The sequence below is a fragment of the Bombina bombina genome, chromosome 4 (assembly GCF_027579735.1).
Source record: "Bombina bombina isolate aBomBom1 chromosome 4, aBomBom1.pri, whole genome shotgun sequence".
NCBI classification, from domain to species: domain Eukaryota; kingdom Metazoa; phylum Chordata; class Amphibia; order Anura; family Bombinatoridae; genus Bombina; species Bombina bombina.
Window position 1 is genome coordinate 364,697,399 of NC_069502.1, and position 26,723 is coordinate 364,724,121.

General features: G+C 36.8%; 1 protein-coding gene across 1 annotated transcript in view; it reads right to left on the bottom strand.

The window, feature by feature from the left end:
* Positions 1-845: 845 nt before the first annotated feature.
* The window catches only part of LRRC34 (leucine rich repeat containing 34), a 57,978-nt gene continuing 32,100 nt past the window's right edge, over positions 846-26,723 (bottom strand). The window contains exons 9-10 of the mRNA XM_053709029.1: positions 20,151-20,277; positions 846-1,078 (exon numbers count right to left, since the gene is read on the bottom strand). Coding sequence (XP_053565004.1) covers positions 887-1,078; positions 20,151-20,277 — 319 coding nt within the window. The 3' untranslated portion in view covers positions 846-886. The remainder of the gene's footprint in view (positions 1,079-20,150; positions 20,278-26,723) is intronic.

The following is a 26,723-nucleotide window of genomic DNA, read 5'->3' on the forward strand; positions in this document are numbered from 1 at the left end:
TATATATATATATATATATATATATATATATATATACACATACAGACTTTGTAACCTGATAAGAGAAACATTTCCTATCTGGTATGTACCTAAATTGAAAAAACTAATATATAATTTATGGTTTCTATAGATAAACCCCATATAAATAATTTCAAACTTAAAGGGACAGTCAACACCAAAATTGTTAATGTTTAAAAAGATAGATAATGCCTTTACAACCCATTCCCCAGCATGGTTATATTAATATACTTTATAACATATTAACCTCTAAAATTCTGCCTGTTTCTAAGCCACTACAGACAGCCTCTTAGCACATGCTTTTTTTATAAGCTTTTCACAACAGGAGACTACTAGTTCATGTGGGTCATATAGATAACATTGTGCTCACGCCTGTGAGTTGTGGATGACACTGCACTAACTGGCTAAAATGCAAGTCAATAGATAATAAATAAATAGCCACGTGATCAGGGGGCAGTCTGCAGAGGCTTAGATATAAGGTAATCACAGAGGTAAAACGTATATTAATATAACCGTGTTGGTGATGCAAAACTGGGGAATGGGTAATAAAGGGATTATCTTTTTAAACAATAAACATTTTGGAGTTGACTTTAACAAAAATAACTTTGTTTGAAATGTGGAATAACAGGATTTCCAAATTATGTCAAAATAGATTTCAATAAATAGATATTCAATAACCAGTAAACTTTATTCGTTTTCAAATGTATTTTATATGTAATATTTACATTATATTTTTAAAAATGTGATTGAAAGGAAATCAAAATATACATCATATAAAATAATGCTGGAGTTGTTTAACTCCAGCATAGTGACGCAATAAACTTCAATACAACCATCCTTACAATTGTAACTTTGTCATAAACACTATTTATTCACTCATTATTGCAAGAGAGGAATTTGATGCGGAATCATTCTCATGGCCATAGCTTGGTGTCCAATAATAGTGTTTCTTAAGCCCATGACCAAGTTCTGCAAGATAGATACATCCATCAACAATATACGGCCTCACATCTGTGTTAGAGGAGCTTAAGCGCCTTAAGTGAAGTAGGTCTGAAAATGCCTAAGAAAGTAAGACATAGCATTATACTTAGCCATATTGACTAGCAACATAATAATTATCACAAGTGTCTAAAAATAGCACATACCTGGTCACAAATAGCAACATTTTCTTTAACTAGCAACGCTACAGATTTTATATCAGTTGTGCAATCCATAAAGTGATGAGAAACTTTACATGTTTTAATAATCAGGTCTGGAATCTAAGTGATATTTTATATGGGTTTAAATTGATCACTTCTAATAAAGATGCACTGTAACTTACTGTTTAATCTAGCTGTGCCATTCTTATAACCTACACTCCGGCCGCCCAATTCAAAACTCATATTTTTTGTGAGCTAACGGTTTGAACTGTTCACCAATCAGTGCGCTAGCTAAAAAAAATGCTGTACAGCTAGAACGCTGATTGGAGAAACCATTAGCTCACTAACAAATTAGTTTTTAAGTGGGCGGCCGGATCGCAGGGTATTAGAATGGCACGACTGGATTAAAAAGTAAATTGCAGCACATTTTTATTAGAAGTGATCAATTAAGGTCTATCTAAAATATTGCCTATATTCTGCACCTAATTTTAAAACCTGTACAGTTTACCATCACTTTCAGGACAGAATTTAAAGCTTTTAAAATTTGTTGTCATTGATTTAATGAAATTTCCCTCAAATGAGATATATCAATGTTGTGCTTTTACTTTTAGCAAGAGAAGGCAAATTTAAAATAGGGCAGGGAATGTTTAGAAGTGTTCTTTTGTGGTGAAGGAAACACAGAACTTAGTTTTTGAATTTTCATTGAAAACTGATTACATACATTTCCTTGCATTTAGGCACTTGAGTAAGAACTCTTTCACTTCCCTAGCTTTTAAAAAAAAAAAAAAACTATATATAATAGATAAATTGCCCTTAATATTTCCAAGGAGTTAATAGAATTGGAACCGAGAACCTTATCTAGCTATGCACATATAAACTACATGGGCTATGAATCTCTTTGTAGGTTTATGACATTATAGTGTTAAGTTATTATAAATTACTTGCTAACAAAAACTATCCTCACCATAGGTCTGGGCTCTTAGGGCCTGATATTTAAAACCTTGCCGTCATGGCAAGAAATTATGCATAATCTTTGGGATTTTTTTTAGCCCTTTTATTGTAATGTATGATTCTCTGTTTCACATAAACTACACTACATAGCAGCATAAACATGTCAAGATAAAATGTTGTGTTTCTAAAAAATGTTAAGGGCCTCGCAGTACTAAAGAGAGTTAGAATATCTCGCCTTGAGTGTCGAGGTTTTGAATATCAGACGCTTAATAATCTCTGTCACTGCTCTATCATCATCATGACATCACACAGTGAATGATTAACTACAAGCTGTATTAATTTTGGTGAAGGCGGTGGGATCTAAAGATTCCTTAAAAATGTGTGCCTTTTTTCAAAATTCTAAATCAACCATTTCCTTTAATATACTCAAGTACACTGACAATTGCATTTTAACTACTTTTATGGGTTTTTGTTGCCAAATAATGATGCAACACATATTCAGATGCATTGTAGCTAAAGGATTAAGAAATATTTAAAAACACAAATATGTAGATTTAAGAAGAAACCAAAACAGTAATGCTTACTTTTCTTTAAAAGTCTGATTAAGATGTTTTCACACCAATGTATATGGATATAATAAAAAAAGACAAAGGGGTCAATTTAGGTATCGTATCATGTCCGCCGCACATCGATAAATGCTGACAGCATACGCTGTAGGCATTTATCATTGCACCAGCAGTTCTGTTGAACTGCTGGTGCAATGCCGCCCCCTGCAGATTAGCAGGGGGCTGTCAATCAACCTGATCGTATCCGATCGGGCTGATTGCTGTGAGGTGCCGGACGAGTTAAGGAGCAGCGGTCTTAGGACCTCTGCTTCTTTACTTCTGCTTCAGGCGGACTTGAAGTGGAGTGGGTCGGGAGCAGTATCCTCTGCTTCATACATCGGCCCCTATGGTATTGTGTTTAATCATAAAGTGCCATTATAGTGCATAAATGACATGCTCTTTATTCATTACAGCATTTTAGCACTTCGCCAGTCTAGATTTGAAAAAAACATGTTGACACTCACAGGAACTGTTCTCATCAAATTATCTAAAAAAAAAAGGGTCTGTCCCTGCAAGTTGTGAGAGGTCTCCCATAGAGAGTAATGGGGCTTGCTGGAAAGGGAAACTATGCTGGGAAGAGCAAAGAGCTCAACTTTTTAATTTCTGTTTAGATCCTTGATACATTTTTAAATCCTTGATACATTTTTAAATCCACTGCTGCTCTTCTAAAGGAATTTGTCCTCCCTCTGTTCTGTCCAGGAGAGTTCTGTAGATTTTTCACTAGCATTTAAAAAAAATTGTGCACTCTTCTATTTCTGAGAGGTTGATGACTGCCACTCAACATACAGTCAGTTTTTCTAGCATTTCTGAATCTCAAGGGATCAAATGAGCTAATCACCTTCTTTTACTTCAGATTTTTTGAGGGTGTATTAATTTCTGATGATCAGCAGTTTGCCACTGATCAAGATACTGAATGTTCTTTCAGGTTCAATCTTAAACATCTTTGCCCTCTGCTAAATAGGTTTTATGTACTCTAGGTTTACAGGACTCTAAACTTCAGAAGGATAAGTCTGTCAAGCAACTGGACTTGCTTTTCAAGCCTTCTGCTAAGATTCCAGATTTTTTTTTTCTGGTTCCTGAAGCTATTCAGAAATATTTTCTAAGGAATGGTCCAAGACAGATGTTTCTGATAATCCAGCATTTAAAATTTAAAAGTATGTTTCCTTTAACATCTTTTAGTATAGAGCTTTGGAAAACTATTCCTAAGGTGGAGAGGGCTGTCTTCACCTTAGCTATAACCACTACGATTTCTTAAGAGGATAGTACTTCTTTTCAAGATTCTATGGACTGGAAATTTGAATCTTTTTACAGATCAGCATTTCAGCAAGCAGGTTTACTGTTTAAAGGAGCGATCAGTATCACTTGTGTTGCTGCTGCTGCTTCTTCTCTGTGGTGTGTCAATCTGTCTGAGGTATTATCAGATGATTCTGTAAAGTAAGATTTTCAACATAGTTTGAATCTTATATCATCTGCTAAATGCTATTGACGATATAATCTATAATAATGCTAAAGTATAGCTTTAGCTATTCTGACCAGAAGGGACTTGTAGTTGAAATCATAGTCAGCTGACATGGTTGCCAATCTAAGACTATTATCTCTCCCTTTTGTTTTGGGCTGGTCTAGATGCCATCATTTATACAGTAAAGAAAATAGGGTCTTTCTTCCCCAGGACAAACGATCTAAGGGAAAGAATAGAGCAATCTGTCCTTTATGTTCCTTTAGTCAATCAAGGAACAAAAGTCCTCTTCCTCCGCTCAAAAATCGGATTCTTCCAGATACTTATGAAAAGTCCAAATATATATAATAAAAAAAAAGATTTCTTTCTCTTCCAAATCATCATGACGGTGCAACCCCACAAAACAGATTATTTTCTGGTAGGGGGCAGGTTTTTCCCTTTTTATGACACCTGGTCCCAGTCTGTTTGGGCTCTTTAGGTTTTGAACCTAATTTTTCCTAGGTTAGAGAATAAGTTTTTAAATCAGAGGTCCATATACGGCAAATGCCAGGAAATCTTGGGAACGATAGTTTCAGTACTTGCTTCTGGAACAAGGCCTAGATTTTTACTCAAACATTTTTATTGTTCCCAAGCAAGAAGGGACTCACAGGCCTCTTCCAGATTTAACATTTTAAAACAAGTCCTCAGGGTTCCTTCTTTCAGGATGGAAACAATTTGGACTATTCTCCCCAAGGTTCAACATTGTCAATATATGTCCATGATAGATTTGAAGGTTGCCTACTTTCATATCCCTATCCACAAAGTCCTTTATCAGTTTCTAAGATTTTCCTTTCAGGTCCATCACCTTTAGTTTGTCGCTCTTCCATTTGGTCTTGCTACAGCTCCCATCCAAAGTATTGGACACTCTCCTGTCTGTGATAAGGGCTCAAGGTATTTCAGTGACTCCATACCTGGGCAATATCTTGGTGCAGGCTCTATCTTTACCTTTAGCTGTATATCTTACAAACAAACTTTTGTTGTTTCTTTGCAGACATGGTTGGAGAATCAACGTTCCAAAGAGTTCTCTTTCTCCTCAGACCAGGGTCTCTTTTCTAGGGATCATTATCGACTCAATTTCTTTCAGACTTTCTTTAATGGATCAAAGGAGTTTTAAGCTTCAGACAGCTTAAGTAATTCTTCAATCTCTTTCAAATCTTTCAGCAGCTCAGTGCATGGAAGTGTTAAGTCTGAAGTTAGTAGCATCAGATGCTATTTCTTTTGCATGGTTTCACATAAGACTCTTTCAGGGATGCAGGGTTTTATACAGTTTCAGGGATGCAGGGATTATATACAGCTTTCCCAAAGAATCTTCTTAGAATTCAAGCGAGACAGTCTCTGTCCTGGTGGACAAAACTCCAATTGTTTCTCTGGGACATCTTTAGAACAATCAACCAGGACAATACTTTCATCAGATGCACTAAGGTTTAGGGACAGTATGGGGGTCCATGAGAGTTTAAGGAATTTGGTCTCCTCTGGAGGCAAGGTTACTATTAAATATCTAGGACTCCAGGCTATCTTCAGGGCCCTTCAGAGCTGGCCTCTTTAAACATAGAGTCTTATCTGAGTTTTGAATCAGGCAATGTCATAGCAGTGGCCTATATCATTCATCAAGAGAGAACTCACAGTTCTCTAGCGATAAAGGAGGTTTCTCAAATTTTGACTAAGGCAGAGAATAATCTCTGTAGCAACTTCTGCTGTTTCTGATCCCAATTGTGAACAGATGGAAAGCAGTTGATCTCAGTTCCAAATCCGTTTATCCAGGGGAATAGTCTGTTCATCTGGATGTTTTTAATCAGACTGTAAAAGAATGGGGTCTACCAGAGATAGTCCTAATGGCTTCTCATTTCAACAAAGTTCCCTTGTATTTTGCAAGGTCAAGGCATCCTCAGGCGGAGTTGTAGATACTCAGCTTCCTGGTTTTGTTTGTATATTTTCTCTTTCTGTTTTGCTACCAATAGTTATAGCTCGGATCATACAGAAGCTCAGATTAGTTTTTCCATTTGCTCCATCTTGGCTTTGCAGTTTGAACACCTAATTTTATTATAAAGAGGGTTTTGGGATACTGTAGTTACAAACCTCCCAAATATTTGTTTACTGTGCTTTGTTCAAGCGTTAGTCAGGATTAGTCTAGAGATTATCTAATTTATCTTCATTTTAACCCTGCATATCACTTTTCAACTTCTGTCTTGTGATCCTCCTTATCTGTTTTTCCTCATGATAAGGCAGTTTCAAGGTCTAAATTTTACTTTTTACCAAAATGTGGTCTAATCCGGAAATTTGTAGTTCCTTATTTGTCCTAATCCACAGTTTCTAAAGAAGGGCTTCTATCTAGTTTAGTTGTAGTGTGAGCTTTAAAATTCTTCCTTTAATCCTCTAATTTGTTTACTCTTTTCTCTGGTCCACGCAAAGGTCAAAGGACCACAGTTGTTTCTTTAGCATCTTATCTAAAGCTCTTGATTCAGAGCTTATTTGGAGGCGGGTATGTCTCCCTTAAGACTTATTACAACCCATTCCACTGGAACAGTTTCCACTTTTTGACTTTTGAAAAATGGTACTTCTATTGTACAAATTTGCAAGGCAGCAACATGATATTTTTTACATACCTTTACTAACTTCTACTACTTTGATGTTTTTGCTTCTTCAGAAGTGACTTTTGGTAGGAAAGTCTGGTAATCAGTTGCCTACCTTTGAAAAAATGTTGTCTCGTCCACTTTCACTGCCGTATGAAATAAAACAAAATGTATGCTTAACTGATAAATTAATTTCTTTCATAGTGGTGAGAGTCTACGACACCTGTCCATTTTTTTATTACATTTACTTATATTTTTAATGGCGGCAGTTCTAGATTGCACCTCATTTTCCCTGCTTTATCCCTTTGCCTCCTCCTAGTGGCCAGGAGTAATGGCTCATGGACTCTCTCCACCATTAAATAAATTAATTTATCAGGTAAACATAAATTTTGTTTTTTATTTCAATATTTAATTCATTAATTGTATAAGATTGTTTTAAATTACAATTTTTTGTGAGCCCTATTGTAATGTATGCATCTTCTTCACATATTTAAAAGTAGTGAGACATACTGTTCTCAAGTTAAAAACTACCTTTAGAGAATTAGGACAGGGCTACATAGTACTTGCCAGATTTCTTAGGAAAGTACTATGAAGTATGTAGATTTCTCATGTGTTTTTTTCCAATCCTGGGGTTGCAGGCTCCATGCCCATGTCTTACAATGTCTTTATAATAAAAGCCTAGGAAGTATGTACTAGAGTTAACATTTCTATTTCAAACTACTTTGTTTTTCTATGATATTTGTATGTCAATACTTCAATAACAATTATTAAAGGTATTGAAAGTCAAAATTAAACTTGCATGATTCAGATAGAGCATGTTATTTTCTTTCATAAAATGATTATGGTCCACAGTCCTCCATAACATATGGGATATATTTACTGCCACTAGGAGGAGATCAAGAACCCATACAAGAGTTTTAAAACCTCCCATCTCTCTCTTAGTTTTGTTCTTGGCCTCTTAGTAAATGATTGAGAAAAGAGGTTGTTCCAGCTACTTGCTTATGGATTACAAATTGGAAGCTCAGACCTATGTGAGACCAGGAGGTCCCTGTGGATTATCATTTACAAAGAAGAAATAAAAAACTCTTCACAGCAGCTGAATGATAAAGGGACACAGGAATATCCTGTTATGTGCACAGCATTTCCCTAACCGGACTTCAGCCATAACTACCCTCAGGCGTTGCATGGACTCGTCCCTAGCCTCCCCCTGAGGGACTCCGGTATTTTGTACTGCAATCCTCTGCAGTACTCAATACCTGCACTCAGGGTCGGCTCCAAGGGGGGCATTTGATGGGAAATTGCCGCCCAAATGGAATTCTGTGCCCCCTCAAAAAATATTGATATGATCATACACTTTAAAAATAATAAATGAATTGTTATGTAATGCTGCATGCTGGGGGCGGAGTTAGCTGCCGTACTGTGAGGTCGCATCACGTATCTGCAAGGAGCTCCGTGTCTTAACCTCTTATTTGGAATTGGAAGTTAATTAGAGACTTTTTGGACTTGTCTTTAACCCTATTCATTTTACCTAACTACCATGAGTTACTCATTTTCTTTAACAATAGAGCATGATAAGAATATGATTGTATCATATAAATATAAGTCTATAAATGGCTACTGTTTTTACTCCAGAAGCTAAAAATATACATAATAGTCACTGTTTGTTTAATGGCTGTCCCCAAACTAACGGCTAGATTACAAGTTGTGCGTTAGGCTTAAAAAGCAGCGTTGGACGGTCCTAACGCTTCTTTTTAATGCCCGCTGGTATTACGAGTCTTGCAGGTACAGGTGTACCACTCACTTTTTTGGCCAGACTTGGAAATACCGCAAATCCACTTACGTAAATTGCGTATCCTCTTTTTTCAATGGGACTTGCATAGCGCCGGTAATACGAGTCTGACAAAAAGGGAGCAGTAGACCCTCTCCTGTCAAGACTGGTACCACATTTTAAAGTCAGTAGTTAAGAGTTTTACACTACAACGCCGTAGCATAAAACTCTTAACTAAAGTGCTAAAAAGTACACTAACACCCATAAACTACCTATTAACCCCTAAACCGAGGCCCCCCCACATTGCAAACACTAAAATAAATTTTTTAACCCCTAATCTGCCGAACCGGACATCACGCCACTATAAAAAATATATTAACCCCTAAACCCGCATCGCAAACACTAGTTAAATATTATTAACCCCTAATCTGCTGTCCCTAACATCGCCGACACCTACCTACATTTATTAACCCCTAATCTGCCGCCCCCAACGTCGCCGCCACTATATTAAAGTTATTAACCCCTAAATCTAAGTCTAACCCTAACACCCCCTAACTTAAATATAATTTAAATAAATCTAAATAAAAATAACTATCATTAACTAAATTATTCCTATTTAAAACTAAATACTTACCTATAAAATAAACCCTAAGATAGCTACAATATAACTAATAGTTACATTGTAGCTATCTTAGGGTTTATTTTTATTTTACAGGCAAGTTTGTATTTATTTTAACTAGGTAGAATAGTTATTAAATAGTTATTAACTATTTAATAACTACCTAGTTAAAATAAAGACAAATTTACCTGTAAAATAAAACCTAACCTAAATTACACTAACACCTAACACTACACTATAATTAAATTAATTCCCTAAATTAAATACAATTAAATACAATTAAATAAAATTATCTAAAGTACAAAAAACCGGGGGGGCGGAGCCAGCAGCAAGCGCAGCAAGACGCATATCAAGGAGGCTCCTGATTTTGTTTTGTTTTATTTTATATTAAAGTTCTCTGATTTTTTCCCTACAACAATAATATTTAGTCATCAAACTATCATTGAGATTAGAAGGGGCTCATGTAATACGCCTGATTGGAACAAACAAGGTGACTATATCTGAGTATCACGGTTGGTGGAAATTTAGCAGACCGCCATTTCTTTTGGCTATAGAAGTCGATGCCTGCGCCACAGTATTGTCCCTATTTGCTGAATATGAGCAGCAGATCCTTGATAGGTTTGACGGTCTGCTGACCAGGATAGAGGCCGGATGCATAAAAGAACGGCTTACATTGTTCGATGGGGAGAGTGAGATTGATGCTGGCGTGAGATCCGGAGCAGTACAACTGAATGATGGAGACTTCCACACCGCACCCAGTCTCCCTGAGAGGCAACAACTACGGAACGGTAATATGGGAGGTTCCGGTACAACTTGTAGATCACTGGCCCGGCTGGACAGCAAGTTATCAACCCTTGTGAATAATACCGGTATGTCCAAAGAGCCCCCTGTCAGTGGAGGTGAACCGGTGATAAATACTAACATCTACCCCTGGGAGGGATTATTGACGGCTGTCACTGGGTCAATTGTGGCTGGGAGGATGATCAACTTCCTCGAGTATGGCCTTGCTAATATGCATGGATTGTCATCGGCCACCTGCCACTGCATCACCTTAGATATTTTCATGGCCTGGGGTGGTGAGGAGTACTGTGTAATGATTCTAATTATGGGCGCTACCTTTTGCAAGATGACCCTGCAATATGAAGGCGCTCGGCTCTCTGTTGCCAGCATAAAAGCCGGAGTAGGGTGACGATTTATTGCAGCAATGGATTCCGGACGCTCCGGTTTACAAAAACACTTCGCTTACCACAAATGTTCCTAATAAATAACTTTATAACAGTCGATATTAAGAAATCTACACTCATGAAGATTAAAATCTGATAATGTGTGGATTTTGTGGCCGAATCTTCTTCATGTTTCTATAACGTGTAGAACTAAAGGGGACCTCTATGTGTTAAGCCACCTAAACATGTTTGCTAATCTTATTATCTTCCCTCATATCTTATAGTACCTTGTTATTTGTTTTTGCCTTTTATTAAGTCCTTGAGACCCAATCTACGATGGCAAGCTGCTGGTTAGCACTGCAGATATTTTTCTATGTCATTTTTTTTTATGTGATATAGCCTATGTAAAAATATCCTTTAGCTAATATGTCAGTTCCACTTGAGAGGTTGTTGGCTGCTATACTTATAAGTCCACAGCTTCCCATTATGCTGCAGCCCTTTTGCTAGGTGACTAGTATTATGTTTATTTGCTGAGGAAGAAAAGAAAGAGGGAAAAAAGAAAAGAAGGAGAAGGAGGAAAAGGAAAAACAAAACAAAAATTATAGTGTACATATTGTCTTACATGATGTCTATCTATGGTGGACTGGATTTCTACTTGATATGTGCAACTCAGAGAATTACCATAATTAATAGCTCCCCTTTTCACATTAATGCACAATAAGCTCTCTGCACTCAGCTTTCTTGTCATATAGATAATGGAGAGTGTGGCCAGCTCTCCCCATGAGTGGGTGTATTAGTCTGTCATTCCCTTTTAACACTGTAAATACATTGGTCTGTGCCTAAAAGTAAATGTGTAAGAATTTATATATGGGAGCTGCTATTGTTCACTCAGATCCACATAGTTTGCTACTTTTCCTGATTGCTGATGTATGCTTGCCATGTACTGCTATTGTTGTAATCCTATATCCCTAGTAGTAAATTCAGAAGTCATTGCCCCCGCTATAGTGTCCCATGCCAGATAATAAGATAGTACTGTCACTTAGTTTTCTCTTTATAAAGTTAAGATCAAAATATACATTTTTTTTTATTTTTTATATATAGCTATCAATATGCAGCACACACAGAATGCCATTCATCGTGTGAGCTCTGGGGAACTGGCTATATCTGAAACCTCTTTATTATTCTCTCATTAATGATGGAGCTTATTTAATTGTTGGGTATGCTAACCAGCTATGCTAGGGTATTATAGTATAGGTCTATCCTCCGGCCCCCACCATTTTTGTGCGGTAGGGAGGAACACTCTTTCCTCCGCATTTCCTTTTGGCAGAGTTAAGCAGTCTCTGCCCAGTCCGAAGAACCATGGCTAAGTTTTCCCCTGCATTTATGTGAAAAGGCTCTTCGGGCCCTAATATAGGAAATTTTCCTCTATTTATTATATTCTGGTTTTCTGAAGATTATCTAGAATAATAGGTTTATAAATGTTCATGTTTTCATAAATGTTCAGTGTTAATGTCTAACTATGCTTACAATGGCAACTGAGGTCGGTTCTGGTGCATCACTGTTATCAGCTGGTAGAGTAATTTTGGTGCCCTTTTTGTACTTCTATTTTTTTTTGTGAATGTCTATTTAATCCAAAGTTTGCCTCTATTTCATGTACACTGAAACTGGTCTTTTTACTATTAACTTCATCAATATGTCCTCAATGGTTCAATACAGTCTCTGGTCCCTCGATTGGACCTGTTTGTTTAGAGGGCGCTATGTACCTATAAAAAAAAAATGAGGTGCCTGGAATGATTTGGCATGTCACCCTGATGTCTGTTGAAATTGTAACTTGTTTGATGCGACTGTTTGTATATGCTATTTTTACCTCAATAAATATACCTCAGTTAAAATAAATACAAACTTGCCTGTAAAATAAAATAAACCCTAAGCTAGATACAATGTAACTATTAGTTATATTGTAGCTAGCTCAGGGTTTACTTTATAGGTAAGTATTTAGTTTTAAATAGGAATTATTTAGTTAATTGTAGTAATTTTATTTAGATTTATTTAAATTATATTTAAGTTAGTGGGGGTTAGGGTTAGACTTAGGTTTATGGGTTAATAAATTTAGAAAAGTGGCGGCGACGTTGGGGGCGGCAGATTTGGGGTTAATAAATATAGGTAGGTGGCGGTGATGTTAGTGATGGCAGATTAGGGGTTAATAATATTTAACTAATGTTTGCGATGCGGGAGTACGGCGGTTTAGGGGTTAATATTTATTATAGTGGCGGCGACGTTGGGGGCGGCAGATTAGGGGTTAAGAAGTGTAGGTAGGTTGCGGCGACATTGGGGAAGGCAGATTAGGGGTTAATAAATATAATGTAGATATCGGCGATGTTGGGGGCAGCAGATTAGGGGTTCATAAGTATAATGTAGGTGGCGGCGGTGTCCGGAGCGGCAGATTAGGGGTTAATAATATAATGTAGGTTGCGGCGATGTCGGGGGTGGCAGATTAGGGGTTAATAAGTGTAAGATTAGGGGTGTTTAGACTCGGGGTTCATGTTTAGGGTGTTAGGTGTAGACATAAATTTTATTTCCCCATAGGAATCAATGGGGCTGCGTTAAGGAGCTTCACGCTGCTTTTTTGCAGGTGTTAGACTTTTTTTCAGCCGGCTCTCCCCGTTGACTCCTATAGGGAAATCGTGCATGAGCACGTTACACCAGCTCACCGCTAACGTAAGCAGCGCTGGTATTGGAGTGCGGTAATGAGCAAAATTTTGCTCAACGCTCACTTCTTGTCTGGTTTGTAAAAACCCGTAATACCAGCGCTGTCTGTAAGTGATCGGTGAGGGAAAACTGCTCGTTAGCACCACACAGCCTCTAATGCAAAACTCGTAATCTAGGTGTTATTAAGCGTAAGAGTAAATCTTGGGTTTCAACTCAGTTGTCTGAGGTAAATGTACAAAATATTTCTTGTGCTAATAACCTAAGGTTCAGAATTGATAACATCCTCTCTGAAATTTGTTTTATATAAAGACCTTAGGCAGCTGTACACCATAGCACATTCGTATGTCAGCTGCAGTGAACCAAAGTTATTATAATATCTGCAATTATATATTGTACTAAATATAATAATATATGGTTCCCTTACCATTTATTATAACTATCTAAGCTATTTATACTTATTTATAAGTCAATTAAACATTGTGCTCCCTTCATTGCCAGGGTATGTAAACAGAAACAGGTTTATTTATGCAAGTCTTCAGTTTTATACTGTTGCATCTTGCAGATTCTGTACACTATTCTGTTAAACAAATAATACTTTTTACATAGGCAGGACTCTTGTCTCTGTGGATGCAAGACATTACATGTCCTATGCTATTAGTGTACACAATCAATAGTATATACTTCTCTAGGTATATACCTTTTATTCATGGTACTCTGCATATTTATTTCCTATTGCAGTTTGCAGGAGCTCCTTTAGCAATAAGATCTATTGGTATCTCTTTATACCTAAATTATGTGTAATTTATATACACTAAGGTTCTTTCATGCAGATACTGGACATTGGTCATGTATATTTTCACTACTTGTAGAGAACCTTTGGAGATAAGATCCATTGGTATATCTTTTATTCAATTGTTTGAGTGATTTATATGTATGCACATACATATATCAAGCAGACACTGAGCATTAATTATGAATATTTTCATTTACTATGCATTTTGTATATTTACTTTGTGAGTACACACAGTCTCTGCTTTCTCTGGACATGGATTACAAGTATCTAATGTGTACTTATTGCTCTTTGTGTGCTACTCCTTAGTCAGGCACGATACATAATAGTCTAACTATGGGCAAATACTGTACATGTATACTACATCTGATGCTTATGTCATGTACAGATTTTTAAACTTTGTATAAACTTATGTATAAGTTTCTACATTTCAGGTTCTACCCTGAAACTAGTTTGGATATCCAGACTGATTCTCTTATCCTTCAAGAGATTGAAAGTTTTTGTTCTGAGACCCTCTCATTGACCAGGGGTCCTATATAAATGTTGTCTATGTTCTTTAAGAGCACAACATTTACAAAAGAATTTGGAGGATTGGGGCATATTTAATCCTAGTACCTGTGTAAACTCAGGGTCAAGAGATTTTGCTTAATCTGTTTTTTAACCAAGGGATTTACAGTCCTACCCTGGATTTCATATCCCTAAACATATTGGTCTGGATTCCCTCTTGTATAATTGGAACATCCCTCATGGTCTTTTTCCCTTAATCAAGGACCACTTTATTACTATTATAGACCTCTGGGATACAAAAAAAGAGAAGAGAGGCATCACACTCCATGCAGGGAAACCTTTAATAAAGAGAGCAACGTTTCGGGGCTCCTGCCCCTTTCTCAGGCTAATACAAAGTGACAAAATACACCAATATATACACCCAATGATAAAAAGGGATCCAATCATAGGGAAGAGGGCGGTAACAATTCAAACAAATTACATCTATTACATAATTAAACCAGACTAGAATCTGTAAAGTCCTAACAATTCCACATAAGATAGAAACCCCCAATAAAAACAAAGAAGCAGATAATATAGAGACAAACCAATAAGAATTTTAAGAAATGGGCCAGAACTTAAATACATTCAACTCTAAACCTATACATATATACCCTAGTTATTGACTTCAATTTATTTAAAGGGATAGTAATAGTAAACACCAAAAATTGTATTGTTTAAAAAATAGATAATCCTTTTATTTACCATTCCCCAGTTTTCCATAACCATCACTATAATAGATATATACTTTTACCTCGGTAATTACCATGTATCTAAGATTCTGCTGACTGCCTCCTTATCTCAGATCTTTTGACAGATTTGCATTTCAGGCAATTAGTGCTGACTTAAATAACTTCACATGCGTGAGCACAGTGTTATCTATATGAAACACATGAACAAACGCCCTGTAGCTATGAAAAACTGTCAAATGCATTCAGATAAGAGGAGGCCTTCAAGGGTTTAGAAATTAGCATATGAGCCTACCTAGGTTTAGCATTCAACTAAGAATAACAAGAGAACAAAGCCAATTTGATGATAAAAGTAAATTAGAAAGTTGTTTAAAATTGCATGCCCTATCTGAATAATGAAAGTTTAATTTGGACTTTACTAGCCCTGTAAAGTTTAATAAAGTTAAATTAAACTAATTAAATTAAAGGAAGCAGATCAAATTACCTGCTTAGACCTGTAGGGTACAGAGTGTTTAGTTGTCAAATCATTTGGCTTCCTTCAGAAGTAACTCCCTAATTCTGTTTCCACCCCTAGGCTTTTTTTTTAACAATATCAATAACCATGAATTTCAACTGGCTAGCTTGGTGACATTTTACCAAGAAATGGGCTGGTACTGGGAGGTGGGCAGTATTCTCATTTCTAATGACTTATGCTGACAGATACAATCTTTTATTTTTTTGGGGTCATTTCCCCTTACATAGAGAAGGCCACTTTATACCTCTAGGATTCTTATCTGCATATCCCTATGCATAGGGATTATTTTCAGTTCCTGAGGTTTTGTATATCTGCAAAACTCTGCCAGTTTGCCACTCTGAGTGGGATACACTGTTGCCGGTAATCAGAATCAGGACATTCCAGTTGCTCCTTATCTGGCTTATATCTAGTGCAAGCTTATTTTCTATCAGCAGCTGTTGATCTTACTCTAAAATCTCTGTCTTTCAAGTCAATAGTTGGAGTATCAATGTAACTATAGCTCTTTATATCCCGATATAAGGGTAGCATTTACCGCTCGATAGCCGAAATGTATAATCTGTCACTTGGGGATGGAGGTCCCGGTGTACTGTTGTGTGCTTATGGATTTTAAATGAATTTCGAATAAAGTGAACATTTTATTATTAATGCTGATGTTTTGTATACTATATTATTTACAGAATTCATAATAGACTCAGTCCTTATGCATCTATTTTCCTGACCGAACTTTGCATTATTAAGATTCTGAGGGTGTGTCTCTTTCTACAATGAGCTCCATCCATTGGTAGCTCAGTGCAGTTTCTTTAGCCCCCTCTTCGCTCGAGACCCATTTAATGGTTATTCTAAATTAGTAATTAATAATTATTTACATTTGGCACACAGATTGCTTTGGATTTCTTCATCAGTCAGTCAGTTTTTTTTGTTTGTTTTTTAAAGACACAAAGTCTTACATCCTTCCTTCTCTAGTCTTGGTTTATTGTACCAACAAACTCCGGTCTCTCAGGCTGGGGGGCAGTCTGGGTTTCTTGAAGATTGCAAGGAGTTTGGTATCACCTTGAGACAAGGTTAGCAATCAACATTCCGGAAATTTGAGGCTAGTCTGCCCTGGACTCTATTGAAGGAGGAAATGTTATCCTTTTCCAGTCGGTCAACCTCATGGTGGTGGCATACAAAGTTATCACAGAGGTTAACTACAGTCCAATGGTCATGCAGAAAGTGTCTACTACTTTATCTTGGGCAGAGAGTAATTATAGATCCTTATTGGCAATCAGAATACCATGTGTAAACAACTGGGAGGTGGATCATTTCTGCAGTCGATCCGTCCATTCATGAGAGTGGTCTCACCATAGGACATTTTTGATCACTTATTGATTCAATGGGCTTACAGGACATAGTTTTAATGGTCTCTCTGTTAAATCTCACACTCCCAAGCTATTGTGCAAGATCACAACATCCTAGGTTCACATATTAGTCACCTTGGTATGTCCATGGGACTTTCATCTAGCATACCTGTTTCGTATGTTTAGTTTTATTCCAAGAGTCTTTCTTGGATCAAACAGGAGTCAACATTAGTAATATTAGTTGCTCATGCCTGGCACCACAGGACTTGGTATGCGGACCTAGTGCATATGTCCTTTTGCTTTCCATAGCTCTTTTCCTCTGAGACTGACTCTGTTGTCTCAATATTCTATTTTCTATCAAGATCTCAAATCTCTAATTTAATGGAATGGAGTTTGAACACCTAGTTTTGGAGCATAGAGATTAATTTGATTTAGTCATTGAATCTTTAATGCAGGCCAGAAAGCCTGTGAGAGTATGTAAGACATACTTCAAATGGTGTTTTTCCAGAGGGTTTTCTTGGTATCCTTTAAAATTCCTAGAATCCTTCAGTTTTCAGGATGCCCTGGTCAAGGGTTTGTCCACTATTTTCTGCCTTATCTCTTTTTCATAGGAAGGTATCTAATCTCCTGAGGTTCAGACTTTTATTCAGGGGTTAGTTAGAATTAGGACACTGATGGAACTTATTTCTCCACCCTGGAATCTGAACTTTCTTTGCTATATATTACAAGCTTCTTCTCTTGTACATTAACATTACATTGCTATTGTCTATTAACTGGGAAAGTACTCTTTCTTTTAGCATAAAGAGTTTCTAAATCATTAAATGTGTCTGTGATTCTACATTTCTCACTATCACAAGGTAAAGGCTATACTTAGTACTAAATCTGATTTTCTTACTAAAGAAAAATACCAATCAACAGATAGTTGCTCCTTCATTGTGTTCAGATCCTGCTAACTCTTGGTAGCATATATTACATAATCTGATTATAGTAAATGCTTTAAAGCTTTATCTCCAAGCAACTATAGGTTTCAGTCAAACCTCTAGTTTGTTTTTTCACTACTAAATCTAGTAAGGGGCAGAATGCTACTAAGGTAACATTTGCCTCAACTCATAAGAAGGGATTCAAGACTTTCTTGCCGATTGGAAGGTAATCTTTGTAAGAGCATTACAGCTCTTTCTTCAAGAGCAATTGCAACATTGTGGGTTTTTGAAAGATTTTACATCTTTGGAGCAGATTTGCAAAGCTGCAACATGTCTTCTCTGCATACTTTTTTCAGAGTTTATCACTTAAGGTTTTGCTTTTTAGCAAGCAGCTTTTGTCAGGAAAGTCCTTCAGCCCGCAGTGTCGGCTAAACAAGAACTGCCAGAGAAATTGTCCCACCCTTTCTGTAACATAGACCATCGGCTTGGGTATTAATCCCATATGTTATGGAGGACTGTGAACCATCATCATTTTACGAAAGAAAACAAAATTTATGTTAACCTGATAAATACTTTTCTTTCGGAAATGATGATGGTCCACAGGCCCCACCAAAAAAATTGGTTTCATGTGTATGAGGTTACATGTTCAGCATTTTGTCTCTATATATATTTCACATTGGTAATATGTTTGCATAAACTTTACCTTGTATACACTTTTGTATTGTTTTTAGAAGAATGTTCAAGGTGCCATATGCGAAGGATCCCGCTACAGTTTTTTTCATATATTATTTTTATAATTTTTAAAGTTTCATCTATTTGCATCTTAGTTAGTTCCGTGTTCGTTTATCTGTACACTTATTAATATCCAGAATCGATATATGTGATATACATTATTACGGCTTTTCATAAGTAGTTGTGTAACGACTTACCCATTTTTTCATTGGTCATTATGTGACCAATCAGGGCACAGTGTGTCATTTGTGACGTCATCTTTTCAAAGTGGAGAACCTTTGCGCATGCGCCCTTTATTTTATGAGACGCCGATTAGGGCATAAAAGTTGTATATGTGTTTTTATTGTATATACACCTGAAGAAATGGTCACTGATGACGAGAAACGCGTTGTGTTATACTTTTAATAAAGTCTATATATTTTTATAGTAGACTTTTTATCACAACTTTTATTTTTCAATTATATCACTCTACACTGATTTGTGATATATAGTTGTTTAGGCTCTCTTCAGTCGAGCCTGGTTGTTATTTCCACACCGGAGCATTACACATCAGGCTGCTACCAGAGATCTGCAGATCCAGCAAGGGTGTTCAATGGATCGAGTGTTTTGCTGGAGGGAGAGCTATCTGGACGGCTCTTAAGGGTCCAGGAGGCGGTTGTAGCACTTCTCAAGTGCTCGATACTCTGTGAGTATAATGGTATCTGCGTGTGTGCGTTACCTATCCAATTGATTGTGAACTATTGTGGTGCCTCCTTCTTTTTGCTATTTTTTAGATTTATTTCACTTGGCTAACCATCAAGTTTTGGAAGGAGTGGACTGCCGCATTGTTTGTGAAGAGTTTTGGAATCCTTTGAACACTTTGGGACTTTTCACATTCTTTATTCCATAAGTATATGTAATTATAAGAGATTAATTTCTCAGTGTGGTTTTGTTTTATATACAAGTACATCTTTTTTCAGTTTTTCATGACCACTTTTACACTTATCTAGTGTTTGATTTTTTATAGTCTTTGTAAAAAAAAATTTAGATGGTATTATCACCGTTGAATATATACTTTTACACGTATATGTTTTTACCACTATTATATTGATTTTTGGTGCATCCAACATTTTGGGTATTTTTTATATATAAATAAATGCCTAGGAAGAGAAAAGTCCAGAAATAATGCTGTAGTGTCATGTTAAGGAGGGAATTCTAAGACGCATTAATCTATTTAGAAATTCATGGTAATTCAATTAAATAAAATATAGTGACATAGATGAAAATTTAAATTAGAAACAATAATTAAGACTGGAAACATAAAAATTATTAACATATACCGACACATATATAATGTATATATAGACATATAGATATATAATAGAAATCTAAACCTGTAAAATCTTTGTCTGTATTTAGTAAGTAAGTTGAATCTTTGCAGGACAAATGTTTCCTAAGACTAATGTTTTTAGTTTTTTAGTTTTTATATTGAATACAAGAGAATGAGGCTATTGCCTATATTACCAAGATAATGTCACATAAAAAAACAGAACCGATAACTAGAAAAACAGTAACAGTAATAAACCACAACAAATATAATACATACCCTACAAGCATCTTCATCAAGTTTATTCCCCCAAATGTAGATGTGTGTTAGATAACTGTTTGCTCTAATTGAAGCTGCCAAAGCACCAAGTCCCTTTCCAGTGATATTATTGCTTGCAATTGCTAATCTAATGGGAACAAAAAATAAACATGAATACTTTCTACATATCAACATCATGTGACCTTATGGCACAACAGCATTCTCTTCAATATTGACAGGATTCCAAGATCAAACATCCTGCCACTTGACCATACACCTAGCAGTAAACGGTTCTCCAAATTAGCTGTAATGTTGTTATTTACCTATACTACCACTATATATATATATATATACACAGTATATATATATATATATATATATATATATATATTAAGAGAGAGAGAGCAGTCCATTAGAGTGCACTCACTCAAACAAAGTACATCCACCAGGGTGCAAATATGTGCAACTGAAAGACATCTAGTAGGGGATAGACACAGCACTTAACTTTTTATTTCAGTAAAACTAACGGTTTTTCGATACTAACTATTGACAAAGGTGTCACGTCTGACACCAAAACATTTTGGAATAAAGATGTTTTAATCTCCTTAATAAAGGTGAAGTTTTACTGAAAAATGGTGAGTGCTGTGCCTATCCCCTACTCTCACTCTCTCTCTCTCTCTCTCTCTCTCTCTCTCTCTCTCTCTCTCTCTCTCTCTCTCTCTCTCTCTCTCTCTCTTTCTCTTTCTCTTTCTCTCTCTCTCTCTCTCTCTCTCTCTCTATATATATATATATATATATATATATATATATATATACTAAGCAAATCGCAATGTGAATGCACTCTCAGTGAAAGATCAACAACTGCCAGGGTGCTCTTAAGAAAACAAAATCCAAGATACAAGTAAAGCACTCACTGGTCTTCAGTCAACTGTGATTCAAAATAGATTTATTGAAGCGTGACGTTTCGGGGTAAACAAACCCCTTCCTCTGACAATCAAAATGGTGAACACACAAACAAAACTTTTAAAGGCCTGGAGGGCCCTCCTCTATCAGTCTGCCAACATTTGTAAACGGTTGACTAATCAGCAACACATCCATCATTGAAACATATTAAACAATGTGAGAATAGCAAACAGTGTGAAAAAAGTGAGAATAGCATACAGTGTGAAAAAAAAACAGATTCATGGTTGCAAACTGTGCCCCCAGAGTTCACAAAACAATACAATTAGTAGCAGAAAGATAAATATAATAATATAGATACAATCAGTATATGATCCGTGTATAGCCTCAAAAGACACAGCCGTAAAGGTCATATCCCCATTGGTGGGCTAAAACACACCCATCTATCACGTAGCTGCTACTGAAAACCCTAGTGATTGTGCTACTACTAATAGGCACATTGACCACAGAATTGAAGATCACATAGTCACAAACAATTCCTGTAAAGTACAGCCAAAGTAAGCAGAGTCAGATGACTATTATGCGCAGATCAGTGCAAACACGGAAGCCGGTCATGGCAGTCTAGGGTCCAGTAGTCAAAGCAACGCACTAACAAACAACACACGGACCAATCACAACCACAATAAAGAGGAAAGGAATGTAGTGCCGTCCTATCTACAACCCCAGAAAGTAAACAAAGCCAAGCACAGTTATGCATCTAGTTTAGAGCCGTAACCATGACAGCTACAAACACGTACGTGATGGATGCAAATGTCATCCAAAAAGGGACAAAATCTATGTGGTGCTTTATGCCAATCCCTGTAATCAAAAACGCAGGTAATGTAAAACAAATAAGATCCATGTGGCACAAAAAATATAAAAGATATAAAAGAATAAAAAGTAAAAGTGACAGCTACTACTACATGAGTTGTGTGAAAGAGACGAAAGATACACAGACCATTCAAAAGGAGACAAGATCTATGTGGTACCACATGTCAAAAAACTGCATACCCAATATACACGCGCGCAAGTAATCTGTACAACAAAACAAACGGATAGTATAAAACAAAGAAAAAAAGTCACGTTCTCCATAAATGAACTTACAGTTACAAGTTTACAACAAATAAAGGGTTCCTAGGGACACAGTCATGCAGTCACTGAATCTGGAGCATCTAGAATATATAAAAATATAAATATAGTGAAGTTGCACATGTGAACATAAAATTTAAAATATTTATAAGAACAGACTGATACATGACAAAATATATCAACATGGTTATCAGCAATTAGTCAAAAATTTATCTAAAATAGTAATCAAAAATAGGAACAACTCTTTGTAAGCAAGAGGAATGTACAAAAATACTCATAATACATGAACCATATAGACATAAACATAAATGGATCTGGACTCTCATAGCCTAGATCTGGACTCTCATGTACAGAGAAATATCACACTATTCTTCATATCCCCAGAACCGGATAACTGGTGGGTAAGTCATTGAAATATTGGGTCCTCAAAATGACATATCCATTATAGGTAACATTGCTACCCCGTATTGATGTTGAGTCCCTTGGGTGATAGGGTGCCCAACTGAAAGATCCATCGTGTTTCTCTTTGGAGCAGGATCTTTGCTCGGTTACCACCTCTCCATAGGGGGGGGGGGAACATAGTCAAAAATGCAGAACCTCAGATCATTCACAGAGTGTTTGGCCTCCAGAAAGTGTTGTTCAGCCTTTTGTTTGAAATGCTTGGCGTATAGTTGAACGATGATTAACCATCCTGGTGCAGACATCATCACAAGTTTTTCCAGTGTAGAACTTGCCACATGTAATAGAAAGATAATATGTGTTGCAGTACAAGTAAGGAATGTATTGATCTGATATTTCATATTTCTTGTCTGGATGTTGGAATGAAGAGCCAGTCAACATGCTATTACACGTCACACAACTTGTGCAATGGAAACAGCCCTTCTTTTTTCTCACCCATGTTTGAGAAGAATCTTCAATCGGAATGTCGGTGTTCACAAGAAGGTCCCGAAGGTTGCGTTCTCTCTTACATGCCACCCTCGGTGTCCCCCAATAGGTGAATGGTAAATTGGGGCCAGCTTGAATGATTTTCCATTCGTCACGAATGTCCCTGAGTATCTCATTCTTATTTGGCGTGTAGGAGGTAACAAAGGTTAGTCGTAATTAATCATCTTGATTCGTGATATCAGTAGTCATGAGAGCACTTTACCTATAATGGATATGTCATTTTGAGGACCCAAGATTTAAATAACTTACCCACCAGTTATCCCGGTTCTGGGGTTATGAAGAATGGTGTGATATGTCTCTGTACATGAGAGTCAAGATCTAGGCTATGAGAGTCCAAATCCATTTATGCTTATGTCTATATGGTTCATGTATTATGAGTATTTTTGTACATTCCTATTGCTTACAAAGAGCTATTATTGTTTACTATTTTAGATACATTTTTGACTAATTGCTAATGACCATGTTGATATATTTTGTCATGTATCAGTCTGTTCTTATAAATATTTTTCATTTTATGTTCACATGTGTAACTTCATTATATTTTATATTTTTATATATTCTAGATGCTCCAGATTCAGTGGCTGCATGACTGTGTCACCAGGAACCCTTTATTTGTGGTAAACTTGTAACTGTAAGTTCACTTATGGAGAACGTGGCTTTTTTTCTTTGTTTTATATTATCCGTATGTTTTATAGTACAGATTACCTGCGCGCCTGTATATTGGGTATGCAGTTTTTTGACATAAGGTACCACATATATCTTGTCCACTTTTAAATGGTCTGTGTATCTTTCGTCTCTGTCACACAACTCATGTGGTGGTAGCTGTCACTTTTTATTTTTTTTATTTTATATCTTTTATATTTTTTGTGCCACATGGATCTTATTTGTTTTACATTACCTGCTCTTTTAATTACAGGGTTTGTCATAAAGCGCCACATAGATTTTGTCCCTTTTCGGATGACATTTTCATCCATCACGTACGTGTTTGTAGCTGTCATGGTTACGGTGTTCTAAAGTAACTGGTATACCATAGTAATGTGTATACTACGTCACTTCCGGTGACGTATTATCAGCTGTTGGAGGGGTGTGGCGCTCAATGCGCATGCGCAAGAGGACCAACCTCCTACAAACAGCTGTTTAAGTAGATTTACTTGCGAACAACAGGTCGCAGGATTCTATGGACTGCACTTTGCAATGCACACATGGCCCTACTCCGTGCGCCGCCGTGGTTGGAATTTTTAATAAAGGCTAAATTTTTCTATGAAGTCCGGTGAATGCTCCAATATTTTATACCGGTGGGGTGGGGTAGGGAAAGTGAGGGTGTGTGGTGTGGGTATCAAGACAGTAGCACTATGCTGTCACATTTGTCACTGTCATGCATATAGTTTTTAGCTCACTCAAATACACTCTAGAATCCAGAGTGTATTTGAGTGACCTAAAAACTATATGCATGACAGTCGCATATAGAGTCAGCGACCACAGTGAAGGCTATTAGCCTCTATAAATTATGATTACGGGCCATATATTTCTTCGACCCGTTGTTTACTTTACATCAGCTGTATGAAGGAGGTTGGGCCTCTTGCGCATGCGCATTGTGCGCAACACCCCTCTAGCAGCGGAGTCACGTGACCTAAAGTGACGTAGAATACACATTCCTATGCGGTATACCACTTTCTTTAGAACAGGCCTTCGTGTTTGCACTGATCTGCACATAATAGTCATCTGACTCTGCTTACTTTGGCTTTACTTTACAGGAATTGTTTGTGACTATGTGAGCTTCAATTCTGTGGTCAATGTGCCTATTAGTAGTAGAACAATCGCTAGGGTTTTCAGTAGCAGCTACGTCATAGCTGGGTGTGTTTTAGCCCACCAATGGGGATATGACCTTTACGGCTGTGTCTTTTAAGGCTGTACATGGATCATATACTGATTGTATCTATCTTATTATATTTATCTTTCTGCTACAAATTGTATTGTTTTGTGAACTCTGGGGGTGCAGTTTGCAACCACTGAATCTGTTTTTTTCACACTGTATGCTATTCTCACTTTTTTTCACACTGTATGCTATTCTCACATTGTTTAATATGTTTCAATGATGGATTTGTTGCTGATTAGTCAGCCGTTCACACATGTTTGTTTTGCACACGCTGCCTGTTCATTGGCAGACTGATAGAGGAGGGCCCTCCTGGCCTTTAAAAATGTTGTTTGTGTGTTCACCATTTTGATTGTCAGAGGAAGGGGTTTGTTTACCCGAAACATCACACTTCAATAAATCTATTTTGATTCACAGTTGACTGAAGACAAGTGAGTGCTTTACTTGTATCCTATATATATGTATATACAGTATATATATATCGCAAAATAACAAGAGTATTGCAGTATGCAGTAATACCTTTTTATTGTACTAACATTACATATTAAAAGACAAGCTTTCAAAAGTTTCCTCTCTACTTCAGGTCTGAATACAATATTGCTTCAGACCTGAGGAAACTCTTGATAGCTTGTCTAGTCTGTTAGTCCAATAAAAATGGTATAACTGCATACTGCAAAACTACTGTTATTTTCACTGGACTAATACAACTACATATATATATATATATATATATATATATATATATATATATATATATATATATATATATATAAAATGTATATATACTGTATATGTATATATATACACTGTACATATAAATATACATAATGTGTGTGTATATATATATATATATATATATATATGAATACAACAACATTTTAAATTAGGGGGAGATAAAAGGTGAGTTTAAAATCCTCCACTACGCACAAAATATAGAAAAAAGAACTCATTGTGTAGTTCATTAACAAATCTAGACAGGCCCAGAGGCTTGTTTTCCCACAGAAAACCTCTGAATTACATTGTTTCCAATGCAGCAAATGATTCTGGGTAAGATATGCAAATTAAGTACACAATGACACACCTTTTTACTTCAGTCTGCTTTTCAGCAGGTTCCTTTTATGCCAAAGTATTGCTGTTCACACAGCTTATAAACTTAGCTAGGGTTAGTGCAGTGATTCTTAACCATCCCAGGACAGACTGTTTCATGGTTTTTGCCACTCATCAGCTGGGAGAAGGTTAGAATCACTGCTGGGTGAAGTTGATTCCGGGCAGAATACAACAACATTTTAAATTAGGGGGAGATAAAAGGTGAGTTTAAAGGGGAGGCGGAGCGTGCGGGCGTGCTGAATGGCCGCACCTAACTAGAGCTCCTGAAGTGGCGTCGGCGGGGCTCTCTCTTACCCCAATAAAGACAGCTAAAAATGCCTGAATCAGACCTCTGAATGCTTGAGAAGGGTCCGGTGGCCCTCTAATCACAATTTCGGAGACATCATATTAAAGGAAGAGGCTGAAATTGTTACCGCGGTTTAGGCCGCGTTTGAAGCCGGGACCTAAAGTTGGAGGCGCAGTGACGCATCACACCCGATCTCAACAGACAGCCGGAAAGGGTAATTATCTGCAGCAAAACAGAGACCCTGAGAACATCACACATAATGCTCAAATAAGAAACTATATTTACATGAAGTTTGGGGCATGCCTTTAACAGCCACAATAGCACGTATCTGACACATTATGCCATAAGCAGGAAC